The sequence below is a fragment of the Salvia hispanica genome, chromosome 3 (genome assembly GCF_023119035.1).
Source record: "Salvia hispanica cultivar TCC Black 2014 chromosome 3, UniMelb_Shisp_WGS_1.0, whole genome shotgun sequence".
NCBI classification, from domain to species: Eukaryota; Viridiplantae; Streptophyta; class Magnoliopsida; order Lamiales; family Lamiaceae; genus Salvia; species Salvia hispanica.
Window position 1 is genome coordinate 42,931,339 of NC_062967.1, and position 23,991 is coordinate 42,955,329.

Sequence of the window (23,991 nt, forward strand, 5' to 3'; positions counted from 1 at the left end):
TAATTTTCGAAAACTTAATGGGATTTTGCCCTAGAGCTTATTTTTGGTATTTCTTCTTCCCTACTCCATAATATTGTTTTATTTAATTGTGGAGAATGGAATCTTACCAAATATTCTAAAGATCTTATTGAACTCTATAAATAAGAGAAACCCCTAAACCTAGCCCCATAATTTTTGCCCCCCACCCATACTACACGCCCCCTCTCTCTTCTCCACACTCTCTCAATTTTCTTCTACTTTTCTATTCATCTTCTTCGTTCCTACTCGATTCCTCTTCTTTCTAATCGATTAATCGGTATTCTTGAACCATCATGCATCTTGTTTGAGTGAAAGTGGGATAAAGGGGATATGGAAATATGTATACATGTGTGTGGCGTGTGTGTGTGTGGCATGTGTGTGTGCGTGTCGTGTGTGTGTGTTGTGTTTGTGTGGTGTGTGTTTGATGGCTAAATACTCTTGTATGACATATGTTTATGTTAGATCTAGATTTGAGATGCGAATGGAACTTATGCGATGAACGTGACCTTGATTGATTAATGATGCTAGAATAGATCGGTGGGAAAAGGGAAAAACGTTGAGACATGCATGAGTTAAGAGTTTGTATTGAATCTGATTTGTGATATGTGCCTATGTGAATAAAAAGGTGAAACCTCGGTTGCGAAGCCGGATAACAAGGGAAAGAACTTACTTGAAATCTAAGCAGTCGAGGTGGGCTTTACTCTTAAACTCTTTTATGTGCAAATATATGAATGTGGAGAAATAAGGGTGGTTTAACTGTTATGCCATGCCTATGTCTATTTTGTTGCGATATTGTGCGCCTGATGCCCAGTTTGAGAGTTCGCTCCATTGGGCTATAGGGCTATAGATATGTTAAACGAATTCGGGTCCGGTATGGGCCGCAAACCCCGCCAGTGCTGTGTACACGAGGGGATCGGGAGCCATCCTTGCTAGTCGGCCGGTCTCGTGGGCGAAAAGTGTGGCCACACTTTCGTCGCACCATGGAAAGATTGTGATTGTGGAATTTGATGAGAAAAGTGGGGAGTTAATTGACTGGCCAGTCTATTGGAAAATATATTTTGTGATACTCGTGATATACTCTTATAACCGCTTAAAACTCGAGTTCACTTGGTAAGGGTGGCATAACTTATAAAAAGTTTTGGCAATGAGCTCACTCGAGTATTTCAAAATACTCAGCCCTCGCATGTATTTTCCTTATATGCAGGTTGAACGATGACGAGCGGTGGCGGGTGTTGAGCATGGTAACTAATTAAGATGGACGTTTTGAACTTCAAGCGTAGTTGTGTCTTCATACATAGCTGCTCTTTCTCTTGGTCATTTCCGCTGAAATTATTTTGAAACACTTTGAATATTTTGCACTCTCCTTTCGGTTTAGAGGTCTTAGACTATCTTGTGGTTTTTATCTTGAAAACTATGTCATACTCTTGAGATTTTTGATCGTAATTTATGATACCTTCCTTTTTCTTATTTAAGCTTCTAGGTTAAATTGTTGTTTTAAATGCTCTGTTAGTTCCATTAAATTTTTGGTCAAAACTCTTTTAAGTCCGTTTTGGTAGCAGTCGCCGCATTTATTGTACCCTAGGAAAGCGGGCTGTTACAATCAATCCTAGATTTGTAAATCCTAAAGGCTTCTAATATACCTAATGCACTCGCTCTCAATTAACATAACTGCTTTAAGCGGAGCTAATTGTAACGTCAACTAAGCTCTTCTAACATGCAAACCTCCTCTCACGATTATATTGTACATCAATAAATCATCATAGGATGTGTCACTCAAACATGAAACATTGCCCAACACTTAGAAGAGAAGCAAAGTAATGAACAAAATTGATATTAAATAAATAGGAACTGTACAAACCAAAGTCGTTATTAATACATCCCTATAATTCTATGAGTTTAGTTACACATAATGAAATAATCTAAAACACATAGATTGAAGGGAAAACATAAAAAAACTAAAGCAATAGAACCCAAAGGTTGAATCTTGTAATCTTGAATCCACTCTTCACACTCCTTAAGCAATGATCACAGTGGACGAAACTCTCAAATATTATACTCTGAAAATTATGCAGCAAAAAGTTCCTTTGATGAAGCTTGATGGGGTATTTATAGCTCTAAAAATCGTGCCTCGTGATATGGGAAATCTTCAGCACAGTATGGTAAGTTTTGGAGAGAAAATAGGGTTAATTTGTGCGCCGCATTTTTCCAGCAGGCCACTGCACTTGGTCCAGCGGTCGCTGCAAATTATCTCGTAGCTCCTGTATCTCGATCAGCGGTTATTGCACTTGTTTCAGAGGTGCTGGCAATCACTCCGTAGCTACTGGATCTAACTGATGTGTTCATCTTTACAGCTCTATTTTTCGAAGCGGGCCACTACAGGGGCAGCGGTCAATGGCGGCCAGCAGTCGCTGGCTTAGGTGCAGCAGACCGTTGGCTGGCTCAAATACTCTAGATTCCATCTTCGACTTTTTGCTATCTTTTCAGGTCTATTTTGCGCATTTATCACAAAACACGTCAAAATACTAAAATAGATAAAACATGCAAATAAATGACATGTAATGCAACTTTGGCACTCAAAACAGATCAAATATTAGCCTTAAAACAATGCAAAATCCAAGCGTATCACCAATACGACCTCCCTCAACCCGCGCAACCATTACATACGCCCATTAGACAGGTTCGACCACAATCAGTACAGTCAGGGGATAAAAAGAATCTAGAATGAAGAAAGGAAGTCGCGGAAGTAAAGTCCGTCGACCAACCGAAAATTGCAATTGAAATAAAGTGAAGAAAAATATAATTTGTTATTTCTTGAATGAATAATATGAAATGATCCACATATATTTATAATAGGGATATGATAGGTTGCTAACTATCTTAAATTGATAACTAACAATTATGTCAACAACCTATGTTATGGATGTCAACATGAAGACATTTTTATGTCAACTAAACGTTGAAATAAAGTGAAGGAAAAATATAATTTGTTATTTCTTGAATGAATAATATGAAATGATCCACATATATTTATAATAGGGATATGATAGGTTGATAACTACGTTAAATTTATAACTGCCAATTATGTCAACAACCTATGTTATGGATATCAACATGAAGACATTCATATGTCAACTAAACGTAGTTGACATACATATATCTTCTGTTTATATGCATGTCTAACTAAATGTACATCTTGTGTTGACATCAGTAACATAAATTGTTGACATAATTGTCAGTTATTAATTTAAAATAGTTGTCAATCAAATATGATCCTAATTTATAATATGTGGAAATATCAAATCATATCTTAGACAAGAGGAGTGATCAAGGTCTAACTAATTTTAAGTGTATAACTAGAGAATAAATCTCAGCCACTCATTATCTTAATCTAATGACTAAATGAAGTATTCAATTTCTATTAATAAAAATTGAAGGGGGTAGTTTGGGAAATCAACTTTGTTCTATATTCTAACATACGCATTCCATTCACGCATTATCTCTCTCTATTTCTATTATCATTATCTCTCTCTTTCTCTGTGTGCCAATCTTTGGCCGCCACCGTGATGCGTCGGAGGCGCTTCGGCGGAGGAACGTGGAGCTAGAGAGGGAGCTCCAGAGCAGCCTGGAGGGAGAGAAGAGAGTGGAGGAGGAGTTGCGGTGACGTGGCAGCATGTACGGTTGGTGGAGGAGCGGATCTGCAACGAGCTTGACGAGCTGGAGGCGGAGGCTGTCGATCACGCCATGGAATCTAGGGCTCAGATCACGCTTCTTATGGAGAAGCTTTTTGCTTCTGAAAAACTTCTTCAATCTCTCTCGCTCAATAATCTCTCTCACTCAATAATGTCCTCACACTGAATAATCTATCTCTATCTTTGTAGTTCTATGCGTGTGATGCAGATCTATGAACAGATTTATATTTTGTAGTTTCGTTTGAATTTGAAATCATTTGGATTTTTAGGATTTTCCGTGGGATGAATTGTTGTAACGGAGATGCAGATCTATGTATTGTGGTGTTGTTGATCGAAGATTGAGCACTTTAAAACATAATTAGATCACTTTGAACTCATTTTTAATGTAGTGAGCTATATTTTGTCAAATATGTGTTCATTTGTGCACTTCACTACAAAGGCAATACAATTCACTGTACACAAAATATACTTCACTATAAAGCCAATATAGTTCACTATAAACGCAATATAGCCAATATAAGCATGCATCACAAACAGTTCACTCTAACCAGGGAATACTTCACTCTAAATATGTTTTTACTTCACTATATGCATTATATACGTCACTATACGTTCATTATACTTCACCGAAATGAAAACAACATTTACTTCACTATAAACGTCATATGCATCACTCTATGCTCAATATACTTCACCAAAATGAAAAAACAGTATGCTATAAAGAATGCTGAATATACTTCACTATACGCACAATATACATCACTCTATATGCTCATTATACTTAACGGAAATGAAAATTAGTACACTATAAATAATACTCTTCACTGAAATATCAAACACATATTTAGTTCACTATAAACAATATTACTTCACTGTAAGTGAGTTTTGTTTCGTTTGAAAACTTCTTGGTTCAACATACTTATTTCGTTGCGTACCTATTTTTTAGTTCAGTAGAAGTGTGAATTAGTTCACTGCTTACATGTTTTTAGTTCACTGTGTACTTATTTTAGTTCACTGTGATTGCGAATTGATTCACTTTTTTAGTTGTTTACTTCGTATCAACAATTAATTAGTTTATTTGTGAACTATATTTTGTTAAATATCATTTGTGAACAAAAGAGCTATTAAAAATCAATTGAATCTATATCTATGAACTACATAAATAAAAATTTTGAACAAAATATTAATGTAAGTTATGAAACTGTTGAATGTAAATGAACCGAATAGGTATTACAATGAACTGAATCATGTTATGAACTATATAAGTTTCTACAATTGTTTCATTCTCCATACATGCATAAGCTTCCCCTACTGTTTATTTTTTCTTCGTCTTTCGTCTTTCTTTACGTATATCAGCAGCTTCTGAAAGATTCATTGGTTATCCTATCATATAAAGAAAGTAAAAAATGATTAATAACAACATTCAAACACAATATACTTGGACATAACAACATTCAAACACAAAAAGATCACTAATAACATGCATCAGAAACACTTCACTCTAATCATGAAATACTTCACTGTAAGCACATTTTACTTCACTGAGATGAAAAACAGATCACTAATAACATGCATCACAAACACTTTAATCTAACCAATGAATGCTTCACTTTAAACACATTTTACTTCTCTAAGATGAAAAACAGTGCACTATAAGTATAGATCACAAACACTTCACTCTAACCATGAAATACTTCACTTTAAGCACATTTTACTTCACTGAGTTGAAAAAATAGATCACTAATAACATGGATCACAAACACTTCACTCTAATCATAAAATATATCACTCTAAGCACATTTTACTTAACTGAGATGAAAAACAGATCACTAATAACATGCATCACAAATACTTCACTCTAACCATGAAATACTTCACTTTAAGCACACTTTACTTCACTGAGATGAAAAATCAATGCACTATAAGCATGGATCACAAACACTTTACTTTAACCATGAAATACTTCTCTCTAAGCACATTTTAACACACTACTAATAACATGGATCACACACTTCACTTTAATCATAGAATACTTCACTTTAAGCACATTTTACTTCACTAAAATGAAAAAATAGTGCACTATAAGCATGGATCACAAACACTTCACTCTAACCATGGAATACTTCACATTAAGCACATTTTACTCCACTGAGATGAAAAAACATATCACTGATAACATGCATCACAAACTTTTCACTCTAACCATGAAATACTTTATTCTACGCATGTTTTACTTCACTGGAATTAAAAAACAATGCACTTTAAGAATGGATCACATACACTTCACTCTAAGAATGAAATACTTCACTTTATGCATATTTTACTTCACTGAGATGAAAAAAATAGATCAATATAAGCACGAATCACAAACACTTCACTCTAAGCACGGATCACAAACATTTCACTCTAACCATGTAATACTTCACTCTAAGCACGTTTTAATTCACTGAGATGAAAAACCAGATCACAATAAGCGTGCATCACAAACACTTCACTCTAACCATGAAATACTTCACTTTATGCAAATTTTATGCATCACAAACACTTCACTCTAACCATGGAATACTTCACTCTAAGCGCGTTTTACTTCACTAAAATGAAAAAACAATGCACTATAAGCATGAATTACAAACACTTCACTCTAACCATGAAATACTTCACTTTAAGCACATTTTACTTCACTGAAATGAAAAAACAGTGCACTATAAGCAGGGATCACAAACACTTCACTCTAAGCATGTAATACTTCACTCTAAGCACATTTTACTTCACAGAAATGAAAAAAACAGTGTACATTAAGCATGGATCACAAACACTTCACTCTAACCATGGTTATAAAAGTTCTGAATTTTCACATTCATTTTTTAAAATATTTTGGTTCGATCCAGATACATATCTCAAAATTTGAATTTTCAAATCGATTTGGATTAAGCAAAACCGAAATGCTTAACCATATAGAAAATCAAATAAAAGCAAGATTAGAAACGACCACAAATATAAAAAAATGATTGAAAATAGTTTTCAATCACCGTCTTCAACGTGACATGAACGCTGGAGGAAAACGTGATGGAGCTTGTCGATAAATGACAACACATCGCCGACAATAATCTCCTCCTCATACTATTCCTAAACCCTACCAACCCTCCGGCGACTGGAAACCTAACAGTCGCCGCCTCATTCACGTCCCTGTACCTTGGTGGGGTCCACGACCTCCTCCCTGTAATGGAAGAGCAGTTTCCCGGGCTGTGATTGACCGAAGATGATTGCATGGAGATGAGTTGGGTGGAATCCCTTCTCTTCTTTGCTAATTTTGATGACGACGAGGAATCGACGGAGGGAGAATAGAGAAGAGACAGAGGGAAATGAAATGTTCAAATGAGGGGAAAAGAAAACCCTTCTCATTTTAATTCAGTAAAATGACCAATATAACCCCGAGTGAACTAAATTATTCATATAGTAATTCAAAACCTGAATATAATGCTAGAATGCTAAAAGTAATCTTAGTCCTTGATTTTTTTATCTTGTGGCTGAAATTTGTTCTCTAGTTATATACTTAAGGGGCATTTGCCCCATATCACTACTCGCTTAGACACTATGAAAAGATGTTAATTCTTAAAATATCTAAACTTAAAAATACTCGTATCAACATGTTTACTCAATTTTTTATTTGAGCTTTTTTTAATATATTGAAAAAAGTAAGAGAGTATTACCATTATGCTAACTCATAAGTTTATCTCCTTTTGTATTTGGACAGTCGGTCCTATACTTTTTAGAAAATATATTTGCAGAATATGAGTAATCATCAAGCGAGTGGTTCCAGATTAATTGAAACCGAAGATTTTTCTTAAAATAAATAAATAATAATGTGATACTTAGTAGTTCAAAATCAAGCTATAGAATAACACACTTGTCCACAATCAAGATTCGAGAGTTGAAACGTCATTATAAGATCGATCGAAACACACGTATGCAATTGCTCAAACGGGGACAAGGGGATCCACACGTTTTCGATTATAATGAGTATTAATCTAAGCGTGCCCTTTTATTTAATTTCCGGTTGGTTTGATATTACATAAAATTAATTATCTCTACGTTTTTATTTCAAAAATAAAATTACAAGTCAGCATGGATTTCTGGAACTATCCGACGGTGTAACGGTTTTATATTTAATTGAAATATGTAGTGTTAATCTTATACTACCAAATTATGTACCCGAAAATTCAAAAAATCACAGAAATTCTACTTTACTCCTTATTGCTATCGTCCACTCGTCCCAAATTTTAAGCCAAAACTCCATTTTATAACTTCTCCCTCCGTTCACGAAAAATATGACATTTAAAAAAGGAAAGTTTTCAACAACTTCTCTCTTACTAATAATATGGATCCCACATCTCACTAACACTACTTGTCTCTTACATTTTTCTCTTATTATACTTTTTTTTTTCTCTTACTTTGCCAATTCTAAATTAAAACCCGTGTCATTTACAAAGTGCCCTATTTTTCGTAGACGGATGGAATATTATATTGTATAAATTTTGTATATAACATCGTAAAATCCGTATCAAGTCAAAGTGGGATATATATTAGGAGACGGAGGAAGTATAATTTACCAACCAATTAGCTTAACCTTTATAAATTATAAACCGATCAAGATAGTCTTCGGACTATAAAATTAAATAATAATGAGATAAATATTAAGACCTTAAATAAATTAAAATAATTGAATTTGCTAAAGATGCTAGGTCATGTGACGTTATAAGCATTAGGTGAACCTCTGCGGGACAACTCGGGTTCGTTCTCATTTTGGAACCTACCTTGCACACGTTGTCTTGTCATTTAGTATCCGAAATTATTTTAAAATAAACTTAATGACAGTGAGCTGGCGGTTTGACAATATAAGAGTTATTCCCTTCGTCCGCGAACAGGAGTCTCATTTTTTTTCAGTGCAGATTTTAAGATATGTTAAAATGGGTGAAAAAAAGTTAATGGAATATGGAATCTCATTATATACATTAGTTTTGAATGATATATGAGTGAAATGTGTTAGTATAATATGAGATCGCTTTACTATTTATTAGTAATTATGAAATAAAACTCCTATTCGCGAACAGAGACTGTTAGAATTTATCTCATGTGTTGCCTTCAAAGTATAGCCAAAATAATGTGTGTATCAAAGGCATTTTAGATTCAAGTTCAAAGACGTTACCAATATATAAAAATAATTACGTATTTTTTAGTGAAAGAAAAAAATGATAATGTGCATGCAGAAACCTTTAGTTGAACGCAACATTAGGATTAATTAATCTCTTATGTTAGTGTTCGATTTCAAAGATAAAATAATATTAGGATATAATCTAGGATTGAGTTGTGAGATTATTTTAATCATAGGAGGTTAGCTATGACTAATTAACCCATGATTATCTATCTAGGATTGAGTTATGGGATTGAATCTCTTGAACCAAACACCCTACAAATTTAATTATAGGATACAATCTTGCAAAATGCAAACCGAACACCCCTTATGAGTACTTTTTATTTTATATGGATGACATTGATATAATATTGGATCTATTGGTAGTAGTAAATATATACTCCAATTTTCTTTGTTTTCTATCTGCAAGTCCCTTCGCGTATCCTTCATAGGAAGCTTCAATTTAATATTATCACTACATATTCTATCACAATTCCTACAACTATATATAGACCCTATTCACGTATCTTAGTACGTACACATTCTACTCACAAACATATCTCATAGTTCACAAACTTACTCCAGTTCATTATTTCTTTTCTATCATTCCTTTTGACATTGGACTGAAAAACAATGTTGACAAACCAGGAGCAGCTTCTATCCAAGATTGCTAGCAACGACGGCCATGGCGAAAACTCTGCGTTTTTCGACGGTTGGAAGGCCTACGACTCCGACCCTTATCATCCCACCCAGAATCCTAATGGAGTTATTCAAATGGGATTAGCAGAAAACCAGGTAACATTAATTATACTCATATCGTTTCTCTTTTAGTAATATAGGAGTATGTTCTAATATAATTATTTTTTTTCTGCAGCTTTCCATGGATTTAGTGGAGGAGTGGGTGAGGAACAACCCACAGGCCTCCATTTGCACCCCAAAAGGGGCGAGCCAATTCAAGGATATAGCAATTTATCAAGATTATCATGGCTTGCCAGAATTCAGAAATGTAGTTTATTAATGTCATACTTATTATTTATCATCAACTAAATATATATCATTAAAGATCCATGAAATTGAAATAACATGAATTCATATGCAGGCTGTTGCAAGATTCATGGAGAAAGTGCGGGGGAACAGAGTCCGGTTCGACCCAGACCGCATAGTAATGAGTGGTGGCGCCACCGGAGCTCAAGAAACACTGGCCTTCTGTCTGGCCGACCCGGGCGAAGCACTCTTGGTGCCCACTCCATATTACCCTGGGTAACCATTTGTTAATAACACTCGCATTTCACTAATTTTTTTCGAATTTTCTTTGTAAGGTCAAACTATTTATTAAAACACGTGTCAATCCAAATGTGTCTTTTATTCACGAACATAAGGATCATTATATATGGCACCATCCGGACTAATATATTTCTGGCATGCAGAAACGACCGCGATCTGACGTGGCGCACGGGCATCGAGCTCATCCCCGTCGTCTGCGACAGCTCCAACGACTTCAAGTTTACCCGCGACGCCCTCGAAACCGCATTCAACAAGGCTCAAGAATCAAACACCAAAGTGAAAGGCCTACTTCTCAACAACCCCTCAAACCCACTAGGAACAGTGCTCGACAGAGAAGCTTTATCAATGGCGATAAACTTCATCAACGACAAGAACATCCACCTAATCTGCGACGAGATCTACTCGGCCACTGTCTTCGACGAGCCTGGCTTCATCAGCATCGCCGAAATCTTGCAGGAATCCCCACAAACCAACCCGGAACTCATCCACATCATCTACAGCCTCTCCAAGGACCTCGGCTTCCCCGGGTTCCGCGTTGGGATCCTGTACTCTTACAACGACGCCGTTGTCTCCTGCGCGCGCAAGATGTCGAGCTTCGGCCTCGTCTCGACTCAGACGCAGCTGCTCCTGGCGTCCATGCTGTCGGACGAGGAATTTCTGGAGAAATTCCTCGCCGAGAGCGCGGCCCGCCTCTGCGCCAGGCGCAGCATGCTGTGCCAGGGCCTGGCGCAGATGGGGGTCGGCAGCCTGAAGGGCAGCGCCGGGCTCTACTGCTGGATGGACCTGCGGCGGCTGCTCAAGGCGGCCACGTTCGAGGCCGAGATGGAGCTGTGGCGCGTCATTGTTAACGATGTCAGGATCAACGTCTCTCCTGGCGCGTCGTTCCACTGCTCAGAGCCTGGGTGGTTTAGAGTCTGCTTCGCGAACATGGACGATGAGACCATGCGCGTGGCTCTCGGTAGGATCTCAAAACTTGTTATGCAAAGTAACAAGAACTCTGAGAGCAGGAAGCCGTGCAGAAGGAGGAGCAAGCTAGAGATCAGCTTGTCGTTCAGGAGGCTGGACGAGATTATGATGTCGCCTCACTCTCCGATGACATCGCCTCTTGTCCGGGCGAGGACTTAGATGGATTTTGTGGGATTGGACTGTTGTCGAAGATGACAAGAATTTCGTTGCTTTGGTGGTGAATAAAAGGAAGAGGATTAATTAGGGTTTGATCTTCCTTATGTGTGTGATTTTTGGTTTATTTTTTATTTCTTGGAGTGTTTGGCTTTGGGGATTATGTGATCTTAACGACTCCTGCAATAGTATCAGGTTTTTTGTCCTTATGGGACATGGCATAATGTGTCTGATAAATGTTTGATCGTTTTTTTTGTAATGAGTAACTAGCATGCCAGTTATGACTCTCACCGCCTACATTTGATATTTGTGAATTGTGTGATAGAAATAATAACTCTTCAAATTGTTCGGTCTAAGACTCAAAATCACGTAAAAGAGATTATTTAAAAAATTTCAGAATTTTATTTAATTTTATAAAATGACTTAGGAGTATTAGTTTCGAGGGTGTTCGATAGTTGTTTGCACTAGTGCTAAAGTTTTATTTGGTCAACTAACAATGTTCACGAATGGAAATTTACCGTAAACATCGTATATGGTTTTTTATAGGAGTAACACAATAATCTAAATTTTGGTTGAAAATTGTGGACTTCTAGAAACAAGTGCGACATGTTTGACAATAAAACACAACTCAGTAGTAACATAGTTCGCATGGGCGTGATGAAAGTTTTGAAAGCATAACTCATCACGAAGCGCTTCTTATCTTTCTGTATACATATGTCCCATCTGCTCGGGATCTTTCATTTGACAATAATTCGAGATGTGCAGTCCACAAGCACCCCAAACTGGCTCGGGTAGAGGTGTGACTTCCACATTCTCTACAACTGAAGTGATCATTTCTAGCTTTCCTATTTTTCATCTAACTTTTCCTTCAAGTGGGCAGTCCCTACACTCACTCTTTTTGTTGAATATGAATGGATTACTTTCTTGGCGTCACTTATCTTATTCTCTCTCTTACTTTAATTTTTCTTCACTTTAACTATTTATTATCATTTCCCCAAAATACGTGGGAAAAAAAAAATGTGTCACCTAAACTGGGACGGAGGATTAATAAAAATCGGGCAAAGAAAGGAATTCAAGGAATATTGATTTCACAATTCAGTCTACTAATTAACCACTTATCATACAATCTCACGACTATAGGGTTACTAGGGCGAGTCACCTAATTATCGTCTTTGACTGGACAACATCGATTACTAGCATTAAGGCTGTTAATCTTAGTTGCAACTCCCAATAGATTGATTAGACCCTTGTAAATGCATAACTCTTTGGTTTAACCTTTTGGGAATATTAACTATAGTGTCGTCAATTCTAGTCTAACATATGGATCATCTCTCGATTCCCTATATGCCATTAAATCATACTCTCTATATCCCGTTAAAAATGAAACGTTTTCCTTTTCGAATTATCCCATTAAAAATGAAACTTTTTCTAAAATGGTAACAACACTACATAAAATCTCGTGCCGAAAATCAAATGTTTCATTTCTAATGGGACAGAGGTAGTACATAGGTTGTGTCACTCAACTACAAGCATTATCATATAAATGTGAATGAAATAAATAAAGTCTTTGGATTGTAAAAACTGAGTTAAATAAACATAAGCGCTACTTTCAAACACCCAAAATTTTACTGTTTAGCTACATATCGACAAGTAGTAAAACAGTAAATTAAATAACTAGACATGAAGTAAAACACATAAAACCCGTCGTTTGAATCTTGAAGTCTTCAGTCTGTTCTTGTCAGGATCTTGAAAGATCTGCTCCAGTGGAAGATGGATAATAGAGGAATTATGTGTGAAATATGAGTTGAAAGAATTTATGTATAAAGAAGGAGAAGCATTGTAGGCTATAAGCTGATATGAATTAGGTCACGGGGTATCTATATGCTTCAAAAAGGTTTAAAACATGGTAAGAATTGAATCCTACAAGGAATAGACGAGATTTGGCTTGACAAGGGAAAAGTACGGACACTTACATGATAACTAAACTCATGGCAATTTGTAAACTGGAGTTAAACTAACTTGAACACCTGTAACTGAAGGAACATGCTGAAACTTTCCCAAAATAGGCAAACAAAGATGCAAAAGCAAGTGGGGACCATTTTTCCTAAACTGACTGGGGCTGGCACAAAAGCTGTGAAAAGCAAAAAAGCAAAAGCAAAAAACAGATCTGATTTTGTAACTAACTTCTACTTCGTCTTCTCCAAACAACCAAGTGAAACCAGAGCATGGGACAGAACTTCAACACCATTGACGAAATAAAACAGAGCATGCTTCAAAACAAGGTGTAAAGACAAAATTCAAGCTAGAACTACCAGATCTACTCTCTTGGGTCAAGCAGAAAGCGGAATAAACATATACATTAACCTTGCATGCATCACCAAAATTAACAGATCTCAGAAAATCGAGCACGTGAATAATTAGATCTCAACTTCTAAACTATTGGAAATCACGTAAACAACATGGATCTAAACATCTAAGCCACCAATTGCGAAAAGCATCCGAGAAACATGACTAAATAGCATCATCAACACGAAAATAAACACCAAAGCTTCATAAAACTGGAAATAAGTCGAGATTTAAAGGCGGAGTCGTCAATTCCTCCGATGAAACTCGAGATCTAACTACAACGTCTCAAAAGCGATAAGAAAGCAATGATCCAATATCGGAGTCGTCAATTTCCCCGTCGAAACCATTGAACTAAGCTAAGAAAGCAGTTAACTATCTAAACCAAGCTAAGAGAGCAGTGGCGTTAAGCTCTCATAAGCAAAAAGCATGTTATATCACGGAAAACCAATGCATGAAACGAGTCTTATCAGAAATCTTTTATGAGACGGATGGAGTACAGCTTTCCTGGATTCTGAATCATAGCTTTTCTTAGGTATTCTTTTTCCCAATTTTAGTATTCTTACGTATTTAAGAAATAGAGTAGAGTACATCATATACAACTATTATTATTATTATTAAATAAATATTTAAAAAAAAATTCAAATTATGAATCATACTCTACACAATTTCATTATAATAAATAACTATAATTACACTATTATTATTATTATTATTATTATTATGTTCATAATTGTTATTATAATTGTTATCTTATTAATTAATTATAATATAATTATTTATTTATGTATCATATATTATAATAGTATTATTATTATTTTATAAATTAATAATTAACCAACAAAGACTTAATGGAATTTTGAAATTATAAATTTTATTCAATTATAATATCAATAAATAATTATAATTATAAGTATATATTTATTTATCATTATAATAATATAAACTAATAAATTATGAATATCTTAATTAAATTATTTATATTATCATTATAATAATAAATAAAATAATAAATTAGTATATTATTATAATTATTTTTAATTAATAATTTATATAAATTTTTGTAATATAATATTAACATTATTAATATTTTTATTAAATCAAATATAAAAGTTAAAATCTTATATTTTTTTTTAACACGATATAGTAAAGTAGTTAGGAATTATATTGTAAGTTCTTGGTACTCCCTCCGTCCCGGATAATTCGTCCCAATTTTTCATTTCGGTTCGTCCCACATAATTTGTCCCATTTCACTTTTACCATTTTTGGTAGTGGACCTCATATTCTACTAACTCATTCCTACTCACATTTTATTATAAAACTAATATATAAAGGTAGGACCCACATTCCACTAATTTTTTCAACCCACTTTTCATTACAATTCTTAAAACCCGTGCCCGGTCAAAGTGACCCGAATTATTCGGGATGAAGGGAGTATCATTTTATTTGTTAACTTTACTTTCTAGCAACCAAATAAGGCCGTAATATTTCATAATTTAATATTATTGTACATGTTCCAAATTTTATGGGACTATTTATAAAAAATCAAAATGTAGGTATTTACTACAATACCCTCGCCGTGGACAGAATTAAGAACATTTATTATCTGCCGTCGATCCACTGGAACGTGAGATCCTAACCGTAAATCGCGTCCCCTTCAATTTAGGTTTTAAAGGTGTCTGCCGCTGTTTCAGAGCCACCGCCTCTGCCTCTCTCTCTAGCTCTTTGAATTCTCTCCAATATCAGTGGGAGGGAGAGAGTAAAGGACCGTAATATGGCAACGCCGGAAGTTCCACTCCGCTACGTCGGAGTCGATCGGAGCTCTGCCGCCTTCCGCCTCATGAAACAAATGGTAATCCTTCCGCTTCATTCTCTCATTATTTCTATTTATTTATGTTATTCGTGTTACTTCATCATTGATTTTCTCCGAATCACATGAGTTAGCTGAAAATCAATGTGAATTTTGTAGTTCCGATCAAATTGAGGTTGTTGAATTACACCGACATTGTTTTTAGGATGCGCTCTAGTTTTTATGAACTATATATCTAATTGACATCTGATTGAAAAGCAAGTTTTTTTTGTGGAATGATGAGAACTTTTTGGCGACATTTGACAAGATTGTTAAAATGTTCACAAATTTTGTTGCTTAATGTAATGGTTGTTTAGGGATGGGAAGAAGGCGAAGGGCTTGGAAAAGAAAAGCAAGGAATCAAAGGATATGTAAGGGTGAAGAACAAGCAGGATACTTTAGGTCTGCCATTTTTTGCACCACTTAAGCTCTGAAATTCTTTTGATTTATAAACTAATGGATGATTTTGATTTGGTTTATACAGGTATAGGAACAGATATACCAAATGCGTGGGCTTTTGATACCACTCAGTTTGACAGTATCCTCAAGAAACTGAAAGTGGTAAGTTCTGCATCTTATTTCGTTTATTGTATTTATTCGATGTACTTTGTCCCATATCACGACTCATAATTGATTAACTCTTCATTGTATACTTTGGCAGCAAGTGATTGAAAAAACAAAGGATGAAGGTACATGAAAATGAAATTTGACCTGGTTATTGGGTCTGTATAGTAATGCTAGGTACATGACATGTGATTCCAATGTGTTTAATAGATGATGAGATAGATAGAAATGAAGATGCTGAAAAACCCAGCCCTTCTAAAGAAAAAAAGGAGGCAGTTGCTAAGGTTACTCGACCTCAAGGGAGGTCAGGCTCTCTTGAAAAATGCTGATTTTCTTTTTTCTATACCTAATATATATTATATTGATTCAGATGTGCATGATAATGTGATTTCGGATATCAAATATCCAGGTATAAGAAAAGAGAGAAGGGAAAGACTGTTCGTGCATATTCCTCTCAAGATCTTGAAGGAATTCTTGTAAGTATAGTTTGAATGCAGCTTTCCAGTTTCTGTTATTATGCAAAAAAATATGTTTAGATAACTTATTAGTGGCATTACTGCATCCATTTTATATTCGGAACTGGGATGTGCATTTCATCTAATTTTTCATTTTGATTTTATTTCTAAGTTCCTGGAATTCTTCCTGTTCATATTGCTGGAGATTTAGTGCTATGTGCTGAAATATAGGCTTAAAAGCACAATTTTTAGTTGAGCTAAATCAAAGAGCTTTTAACTACTAAGCTTGGTGAGTGAGTTATCGGGTGATGTCATGTCTTAATAAATTTTGTGGTTTGGGATGGTTAGAAACAAGATACAAGTTACTTGTTGATACCATGGGGTTTTAAAGGAAACTGATGTACTAGAAGAAGATATGATCAATTGTATATACCTTTTCGAGTGACCCGACTTCTGCAATTCCATAGTTGACTAGCTCTGGGGTTTTGGTAATAATCGTTGGTTAATGGTTACCAGTCTCAGCTTGGCGCTGTAGTTGAACTCTCTTTTGATTAAGTTGGAATAGATCTGATTTTGACTTTATAAAGCCTTTTTGAATGTCATAAACTTAATGACCTATACCTATGATTGGTGAATCACGAATGTCTAAAATATCTTTAACCTTTCTCACTAACATATTAAATGAAATTATTGCCTTAGGTGAACAAGTCTAAGGCTACAGAGACCTGTAATGCTCCAGAAGTATCAGAGGACGAAAAGTCAATTGAAACCAGTGTTCCAGATGAAGAAGGTAAGCTTTGATTCATTTTGTTAAAAGTAATGCCTTGGATGGGGTTTATTGAATGAAACATTCTATGCGTAGCTTCCTTTCTACTGTGATAAAATGCCTTGGATGTGAATACTCTTTTATATATTCCAATTACATTGATATATGAATGATATAAAATACGAATTTTATTATAAAGTAAAAAATTCACACAATATTTGCTCATTTTGGAGTCTAGGCAAATTTGAAAAGTGAAAAGTAAATCAATCACATTAATCCAAAGATATTGAAAATTGACAGAAATAAGTTTGAACATACCATTTTAAAAAACAAAAATGAAAATTCGAAGAAAAATAAAAATAATACAACAATGAACATTGGACTGCTGAGTTTCGAACATGGGTGGCGAGAAAGAGAGACATCGTCTCCCACTAGGCCAAGCTCACTTGTGTATTAATTCAATACTAATTTATGGAGTATAATAAATTGAAAACCTCGGCATGATTTCCGCGGGCATTTGGCCCAAGTTGCAGCCAATCATGGAGGCTCGCCTCCCATAATGCTGTGTGCTCTCTGCGAAAGTTGAATTGCCTGCTTTTGTTGATGCTCTCATATTGGTATCTCATAGCAGTACTGTCGAGATGCATGTTTTTCTATTTTTCTTAGTCCCCGCCTGGGGTGCTGAACTGTTGAGCTGTGATTAGTTGTAATATATCCTTTATATTCTGGTATTTCGCATTAATTATCTGAACTGGCTTTGGCAATGCCCACTTTCTTTCTTGTTTGTAAAGAAAGTAGATTAAATCAAACTTGCATTGCATATTGATGAAGTATATTGGCTAAGTAGCCTCATTCTCTTCTAATGTTCAGTTTTTCAGCCTTGTCAAGCTTAAGCTGCGTATAGTTTAACTGTGAGAATCATTTAAACTTGCTGATTATGCTACTTGTTATTTTGTTGACTTCAACCTAATTCTAGTTAACAGTCAAAACTTATATTGCTTGTTGTTTTAGAAATTGGATTTTCCTTTCTAACCGTGTCTTAAACTTGCACTGTTGTTTGGTCAAGAATTATATTTGGTGCATATCTCAACACTCCCAAACCTCATGTTATGATCTCTTATTACAAAATTTCAGGAAAAAATCAAGATGTTCCGTTAGATTGGTGGGGCTTCAAACTTGGGTTTGTCGTTGGAGGTATGCTTGGTGCTGAATCTCGGAGAAAGAAGTCCCTTGAGAGGACCATGTTCAATGAGGATGATCAAGAAAATCTTTACAACCTTGCTCAGGTATGCTCTTATGTTTGTAGCTGATTATTCTGTAGATATCTGAACTTCAAGGCTCTAGTGCTTGAACTGCTTGGCAACCCTGTAAAGCCAGTTCTCCATTTAGGACCATGAATGATTGGGTAATTGGTCCAATTCTTGATTTCAGTATAAACCTTGAATTGGAATTTGTACGCTAGGAAGTAGTCTTTTCAGCAATCTGAAAGTCAGAATATATAATCACTTGTCGTCACCTCTATTACATCATACTGTTTTCATGAGGACTTCAGAAGTGGATTCTGCTTATGAGTGCAAGGAATAAATTCTCTGGACCTGCATTTACAGGGCACAAAGACATCTGGTAAACAAGGGCTTGGTATCAAGGATCGTAAAAAGAAAATTGCAGGCTGCTTCTTTGAAGGGAAAAAGACTACTTTTGGTGATAGCGACGGGGAGGATTCTTCTGATTCACATAGTGGAGTAAAAAGGAAACACGAAAATTTGGAGGTGGATTTGGATCCTGCACCAAGGCCAAAACTCAAGAAACTGTGTAGACGACTTCTTGGACAGGTATCATCCGTTATATTGTGAAGCTGCTTTTGACCTAATCTGCATATTCTCTGCTGAATCGCTTCTTGCTGCAGGCACCTGGCGAGTCGTTGAAGCTGAAGCAGCTAAAAGTACTTGTTGATGAACATTCACCTTTGACGTTTTCCAACTTATCAAAAGAAGAGGCTCTTACCTCTTTAAAGGAGAAGGTATAACATTGTTTCTTTAGAATTGTGATTCTCTTGGCCATACTCTGTTTTTGATGGAGAAATCTCCCAGTCCCTGTCGAGCAAGGATCACTTACTGGTTTGTGTTGCAGCTTGAATGCAGTGACAGGTTTTCAGTGAAGGGGAAGAAAGTCTTGCTGGTGAAAAGAACTTGATATAATCTGTATGTATGGAAGTTTACCTACCTGCAACGATGTGTACATTGCTGCTGAGCGTAAATGATAGAAATATAGTATTTACAGATATCAGATAACAATATTTGTCAATGAAGTATCGGGGTCGCATAATCCTGTGGGTTTTACTATACGTCCACCACTGGAGAAGAGTCAATGAGAGGATAGGCCGTGTTAAAGAAAGTCAAAGAGTTGTTTATTTGAGTAATTGAGTAACAGTGAAGGTGTATTGCATCATAAATTTATTACTATAGCAGAGGAATTTGTCTCTGTTATAATTTTGTTTGAAACAATTTTGTGTAGGACAAGTTCCCATTTCTGATTAATAGAATAATGTCGTAGTAACATGTGTTTTCTTGCATCATATATTTTTTACATCTCTATTCTTATAACTGAAAAAACAACAATTAGCGTTGTAAACACAAGCCAGTTTTCTGAACTAGGTCTGAATTATATGTAACTGGCTTGTACAATTTTCTTTCCTATATACTTGCCCAAAAAATCATATCCATTGAAGTAAAGTGCTTCTATTTCTGCTCTACAACCACTATGAATCATTGCGGCAAGCTCTTCCTTGTACATATCCTGCAAGATCTCCGAGGACTCTAAGCTTTTGGCGATTTGATGATCTCGGGGCTTCAATGGAATCAAAGATTCTTCTGGTATGAGTTGGTCGATGTCATCTTTCCGCAGCCCAAGCCATTTGACATTGCAAGCTAAAGCAGGAAATGAGTGGGGTTTTCAGCTACAAGGATTTTCCAAAATGGTATTACCGCATCATGGAGTAATTAATACCATATCGGTATGCTTCCAGCCCCATTGTTACACTCCCATACTTGAATGTGCACAATATTGCCAATCCAGCTGGATTCCTGAATAACCAAATACAGAATGGTGAACACCTGCAACAACTTTGATACTCCATATCTTTAGATGGGCACTTGTACCAGTCAACCAGGGCTAGAATCGGTAGTTGAGGGAACTCTCGGCTCATCCGGTGCAGAAGAAATCTATTTGGCAATGCAAAACTTCATGACATTGGGCTAATATCTGAATAGCATGACACTTATCACAATGCCAATGTACCTGGTCCCGATGTCTGGATATCCTTTGGCCGTGATGAGAATGCACGGAATTTGGTTGAAGAAGCGATCCTCGGCTAACCTCTGAAATACAGCATGCTGTCCGTATCCATATTTCAATAACTTGTTGCAAGAGAAGGATCACAAAGTCCAGAAAAATGGAATTTACACACCTTCTCCACCACAATGATATATCTAGCATCACTCTTCATAACCAAATTTTCTAGGAAATTGAGGTCTCCGGAGATGGCATAGCCAGATGATCCACAAACAGAACAGTCAATAACATCTCGATTTGGCTCCTTCGCGATTAAATAAAACAATATTTAGATTTTGTGGAAAGTAGCAGCAGCATCAAGGTGGTGCATATTATTTGTGTGTACTCAATAAAATGTTACTACATGCCTGCAGCATAAGGCGCCCAGCAACTACTCCTCTGCTCGTAGCCATGATGCCTAGGCTATAACGGCTGCATCTCAGCAATGCCACCAAATCTTTTTATCGCATGAAAATGAGATCGAAATTTCATTAATCTTTGCAGCAGTGAACAATAGAACTGAGCAAACTGAAACTTAGTGTACTAGAATATTGATCCAGCTACTAATTTCGCACGATTTTACTCCAATATGATTCGTTCAACCATGATTAGCAAACAATTGAAATATTACTAATGCTGACCTTGGATGCTACGGTTAGCCTGTAACTGAGAGGTGAAATATTGCGGCGAATCGCTTAGCAATTTGTAAAACAACTCCCTCTGAGTTACTTTCTTCTCTTGACCCAGAATCTGATAACACATTTCCATCACCTTCCACACTTCCAGCCAAAAATATTAGAATCAAACAACAAGACTAACTATTGTTGAATACGACTGAGCAATTTTACGATACCTCTGATCAATGAATTAGCACTGTTCTCATTCATCAACGACTTTGTAGAAAACGAATCAGAAAGAAAAATCCTCGTGTTTTCGGTCAGTAATCCTCGACTAACTCTGCTATTGCTCATCCTCCTGCTAATCTGCTTGCAGATTTACAACTAGAATTGTTAACTGCGTACTTAATTGATTTCACTGTGTTCTATTTTCTCCCCCAAAACCTACTAACATTATAACTCCAAAAAACATTGAATTTAGCGGGAATTGAGAAACAAATTACGAACCAGAGGTAGATCTGATACTGATGGAGTTGAGGAACTGAGATTTTTTAGGAAACTAAGGATTGCAACTTCGATCCTGAGTCGAACCTGAATTTTGTACCAAACAATGCGAAAAATAAAATGAAGAATCACAATATAAATTGAATGAATACAGAAATTAAAAGCAAAGCACCTCAGAAGGAGGAAGGATATCGGCGTAGCAAATGTGTTGATCTGAAAAAAATATGGAGTTCTGTAACAGGTCTCCCATTTTCTCGATGCGAAGGTGGGAGATTTGTGATTTATGTTTTCGCGGGGTAATTTCAGTTTTTGAATGAGTGATGTTTTTATAATTTGGGCCCTGGTTCCGACTCGGCCTCGGATATTCTTGTATGAATAGAATTTAAAATTAAATGATTTGAAATTCTTTATTTGATAAGAAAATATTAATCAGAATTTGGTATTGATTGATTTTTTCTTTAATCTTTATCTACTAGTACTCCCTCCGTCTTTGAAAAGTATGAACTAATCCTTGTTAGTCTGTCCCTAAAAAGTATGAATTTTATAATTTTAGAATAGTTAAACAACACATTACCCCTACACATAATTTTATTTATAAATGACCATCTCTAGTGGTACTGCAAAACCAATCACATATATGTTTTTGAAGAAATATACTTATCTTTAGGTTAACACTAAAACTCCTTTTCAAATTTTGATTTATTGTATTCAAGACCAAATCATTTTATATTTATCAAAATAGGAAAAGGGAAGGATAAGAAATCAAAATACAAATAAACAAAAAAACTTACCGGAGAACAAGAAGACATGAAATAATAATCCAATTTAATTTTAATTATACTTGGTTAGTTATTAATTGGTAAAATGGTCCACATTAACACATAATTTTTTATTGATTAGTTAAATTAATATTATGTCTAACTTATATAATATTGATTAATACTACTACACATTTTTAAAATAACAAATATATAATATTGATTAATTTAATTTTCTAAATTATGTTAATTTTTTATTTAGTAAAAAAGAGATTTCATATTTATTTATATTAATTAATAAATCTTATTATTTTATTTAATTTAAGTTATTGACAGTATTATGGGGTTAGTGTAATTTAGATAAAATATAGGTTTGATTAAAAAGGATTAAAAGTAAGTGAGTGAAGAATATTCCTTTAAGTTTGAGTTTTGTATAAATGTTTGAGTAAAATCAAAATTTAGTGTGATATTTGAAGATGCTCTTATACCATTATACTATACCACTAATGACGTGGAGCTCACCACCCAATAACACTGTTTACACTACCTTTTACTCCCTCTATCCCGCTTTAGCAGTCCCATTGACTTTTCTGTCCTTTTTTTGTAAAAATGATAAAAAATAATTAAAGAGGAGAAATGGTAAATTAAAAGAGATAATAATATAGAGAAGAGTCTTATCTAAATTATTGTCTCGCTTACTTTACCATTTTTCCACTTAAACTATTTTTTATCATTTTTACAAAAAGATGGCAGAAAAGTCAATGGGACTACTAAAGCGGGACGGAGGGAGTAATATATATCTCTCCTACTTTACCAATTATACATTAAAATCCATGTCAAACTAAATGCTCATACTTTTCAGGGACAGAGGGAGTACTACGTAATTCTATGGAGTACTTCCTCCGTCCCAAGGAAGATGACCCCTTTTTTGAGTAGCACGAGAATTTATGTAATTTTATTTTGTGTGCGAAATGAAGAGAGTAAAGCAAGAGAGATGGAATAAAGTAGAGAGAAATGTGTTTTCATTTTTAGTAATGTGTCATCTTAGTGGGGAAAAAACAAAAATGAAAGTGGGTCATCTTTAATGGGGACGGAGGGAGTGCTATTTTTTACTATCTTCGTCTTATAAAAATAGGGATTTAAGAAAATCACAATACGGAATTGATAAAATATGAGAAAAATAAAAAGAAAAGTGATTGAAGTATCGTTAGTTAAGAATGATACTCATCTCAAAACGGTGAAAAAACTTGTAAAAATAGAAATTGACTAATTCACAAACCTAAATGTTAAAAAAAAAAAAAATTATAGCCAGAAAGAGTATGTTTTTTTAAATTGTATGTGTGAGGATTTGTATTGTGGGTGTTGCATTGTGTGTAGTTGCCTATGCAAAGTGGGTTGGGAACTACTCAATTTATAACCTTTTAAAATTTAAAAGTATACTTCTTCTTTTTATAATTATTTAAAATTTAAAAGTATACTTCTTCTTTAGATCAATTCAAAATCT

At 35.2% G+C, this 23,991-nt stretch overlaps 3 protein-coding genes across 4 annotated transcripts; 2 read left to right on the plus strand and 1 right to left on the minus strand.

The window, feature by feature from the left end:
- Positions 1 to 9,453: 9,453 nt before the first annotated feature.
- On the plus strand, positions 9,454 to 11,591 carry LOC125211868 (1-aminocyclopropane-1-carboxylate synthase-like). Its single transcript, XM_048111814.1, has 4 exons — positions 9,454 to 9,693; positions 9,773 to 9,904; positions 9,998 to 10,158; positions 10,326 to 11,591. The coding sequence occupies exons 1-4, from the start codon at positions 9,532 to 9,534 to the stop codon at positions 11,305 to 11,307; spliced, it is 1,437 nt and encodes a 478-aa protein (XP_047967771.1). The 5' UTR covers positions 9,454 to 9,531; the 3' UTR covers positions 11,308 to 11,591.
- A 3,744-nt stretch (positions 11,592 to 15,335) lies between these two features.
- LOC125214826 (G-patch domain-containing protein 1-like) lies at positions 15,336 to 19,836 on the plus strand. Of its 2 annotated transcripts, XM_048115994.1 has the most exons (12): positions 15,336 to 15,496; positions 15,811 to 15,895; positions 15,978 to 16,054; positions 16,155 to 16,182; positions 16,268 to 16,361; positions 16,467 to 16,533; positions 17,212 to 17,302; positions 18,413 to 18,564; positions 18,886 to 19,110; positions 19,185 to 19,298; positions 19,409 to 19,479; positions 19,559 to 19,836. In XM_048115994.1, the coding sequence occupies exons 1-11, from the start codon at positions 15,419 to 15,421 to the stop codon at positions 19,469 to 19,471; spliced, it is 1,074 nt and encodes a 357-aa protein (XP_047971951.1). In that variant the 5' UTR covers positions 15,336 to 15,418; the 3' UTR covers positions 19,472 to 19,479; positions 19,559 to 19,836. The 2 variants fall into 2 exon arrangements, with proteins under 2 accessions (XP_047971951.1, XP_047971950.1); XM_048115993.1 differs by having other exon boundaries at positions 19,409 to 19,836.
- Positions 19,837 to 19,922: 86 nt separating this feature from the next.
- Positions 19,923 to 21,979, minus strand: LOC125214827 (meiotic recombination protein SPO11-2). The gene is made up of 10 exons (XM_048115996.1): positions 21,902 to 21,979; positions 21,733 to 21,816; positions 21,462 to 21,591; positions 21,250 to 21,387; positions 20,977 to 21,065; positions 20,745 to 20,873; positions 20,576 to 20,670; positions 20,437 to 20,499; positions 20,285 to 20,361; positions 19,923 to 20,205 (listed from the first exon to the last, which is right to left on the minus strand). Exons 1-10 carry the CDS (start codon positions 21,977 to 21,979, stop codon positions 19,940 to 19,942), a joined length of 1,149 nt encoding a protein of 382 aa, XP_047971953.1. The 3' UTR covers positions 19,923 to 19,939.
- Between the last annotated feature and the right edge of the window lie 2,012 nt (positions 21,980 to 23,991).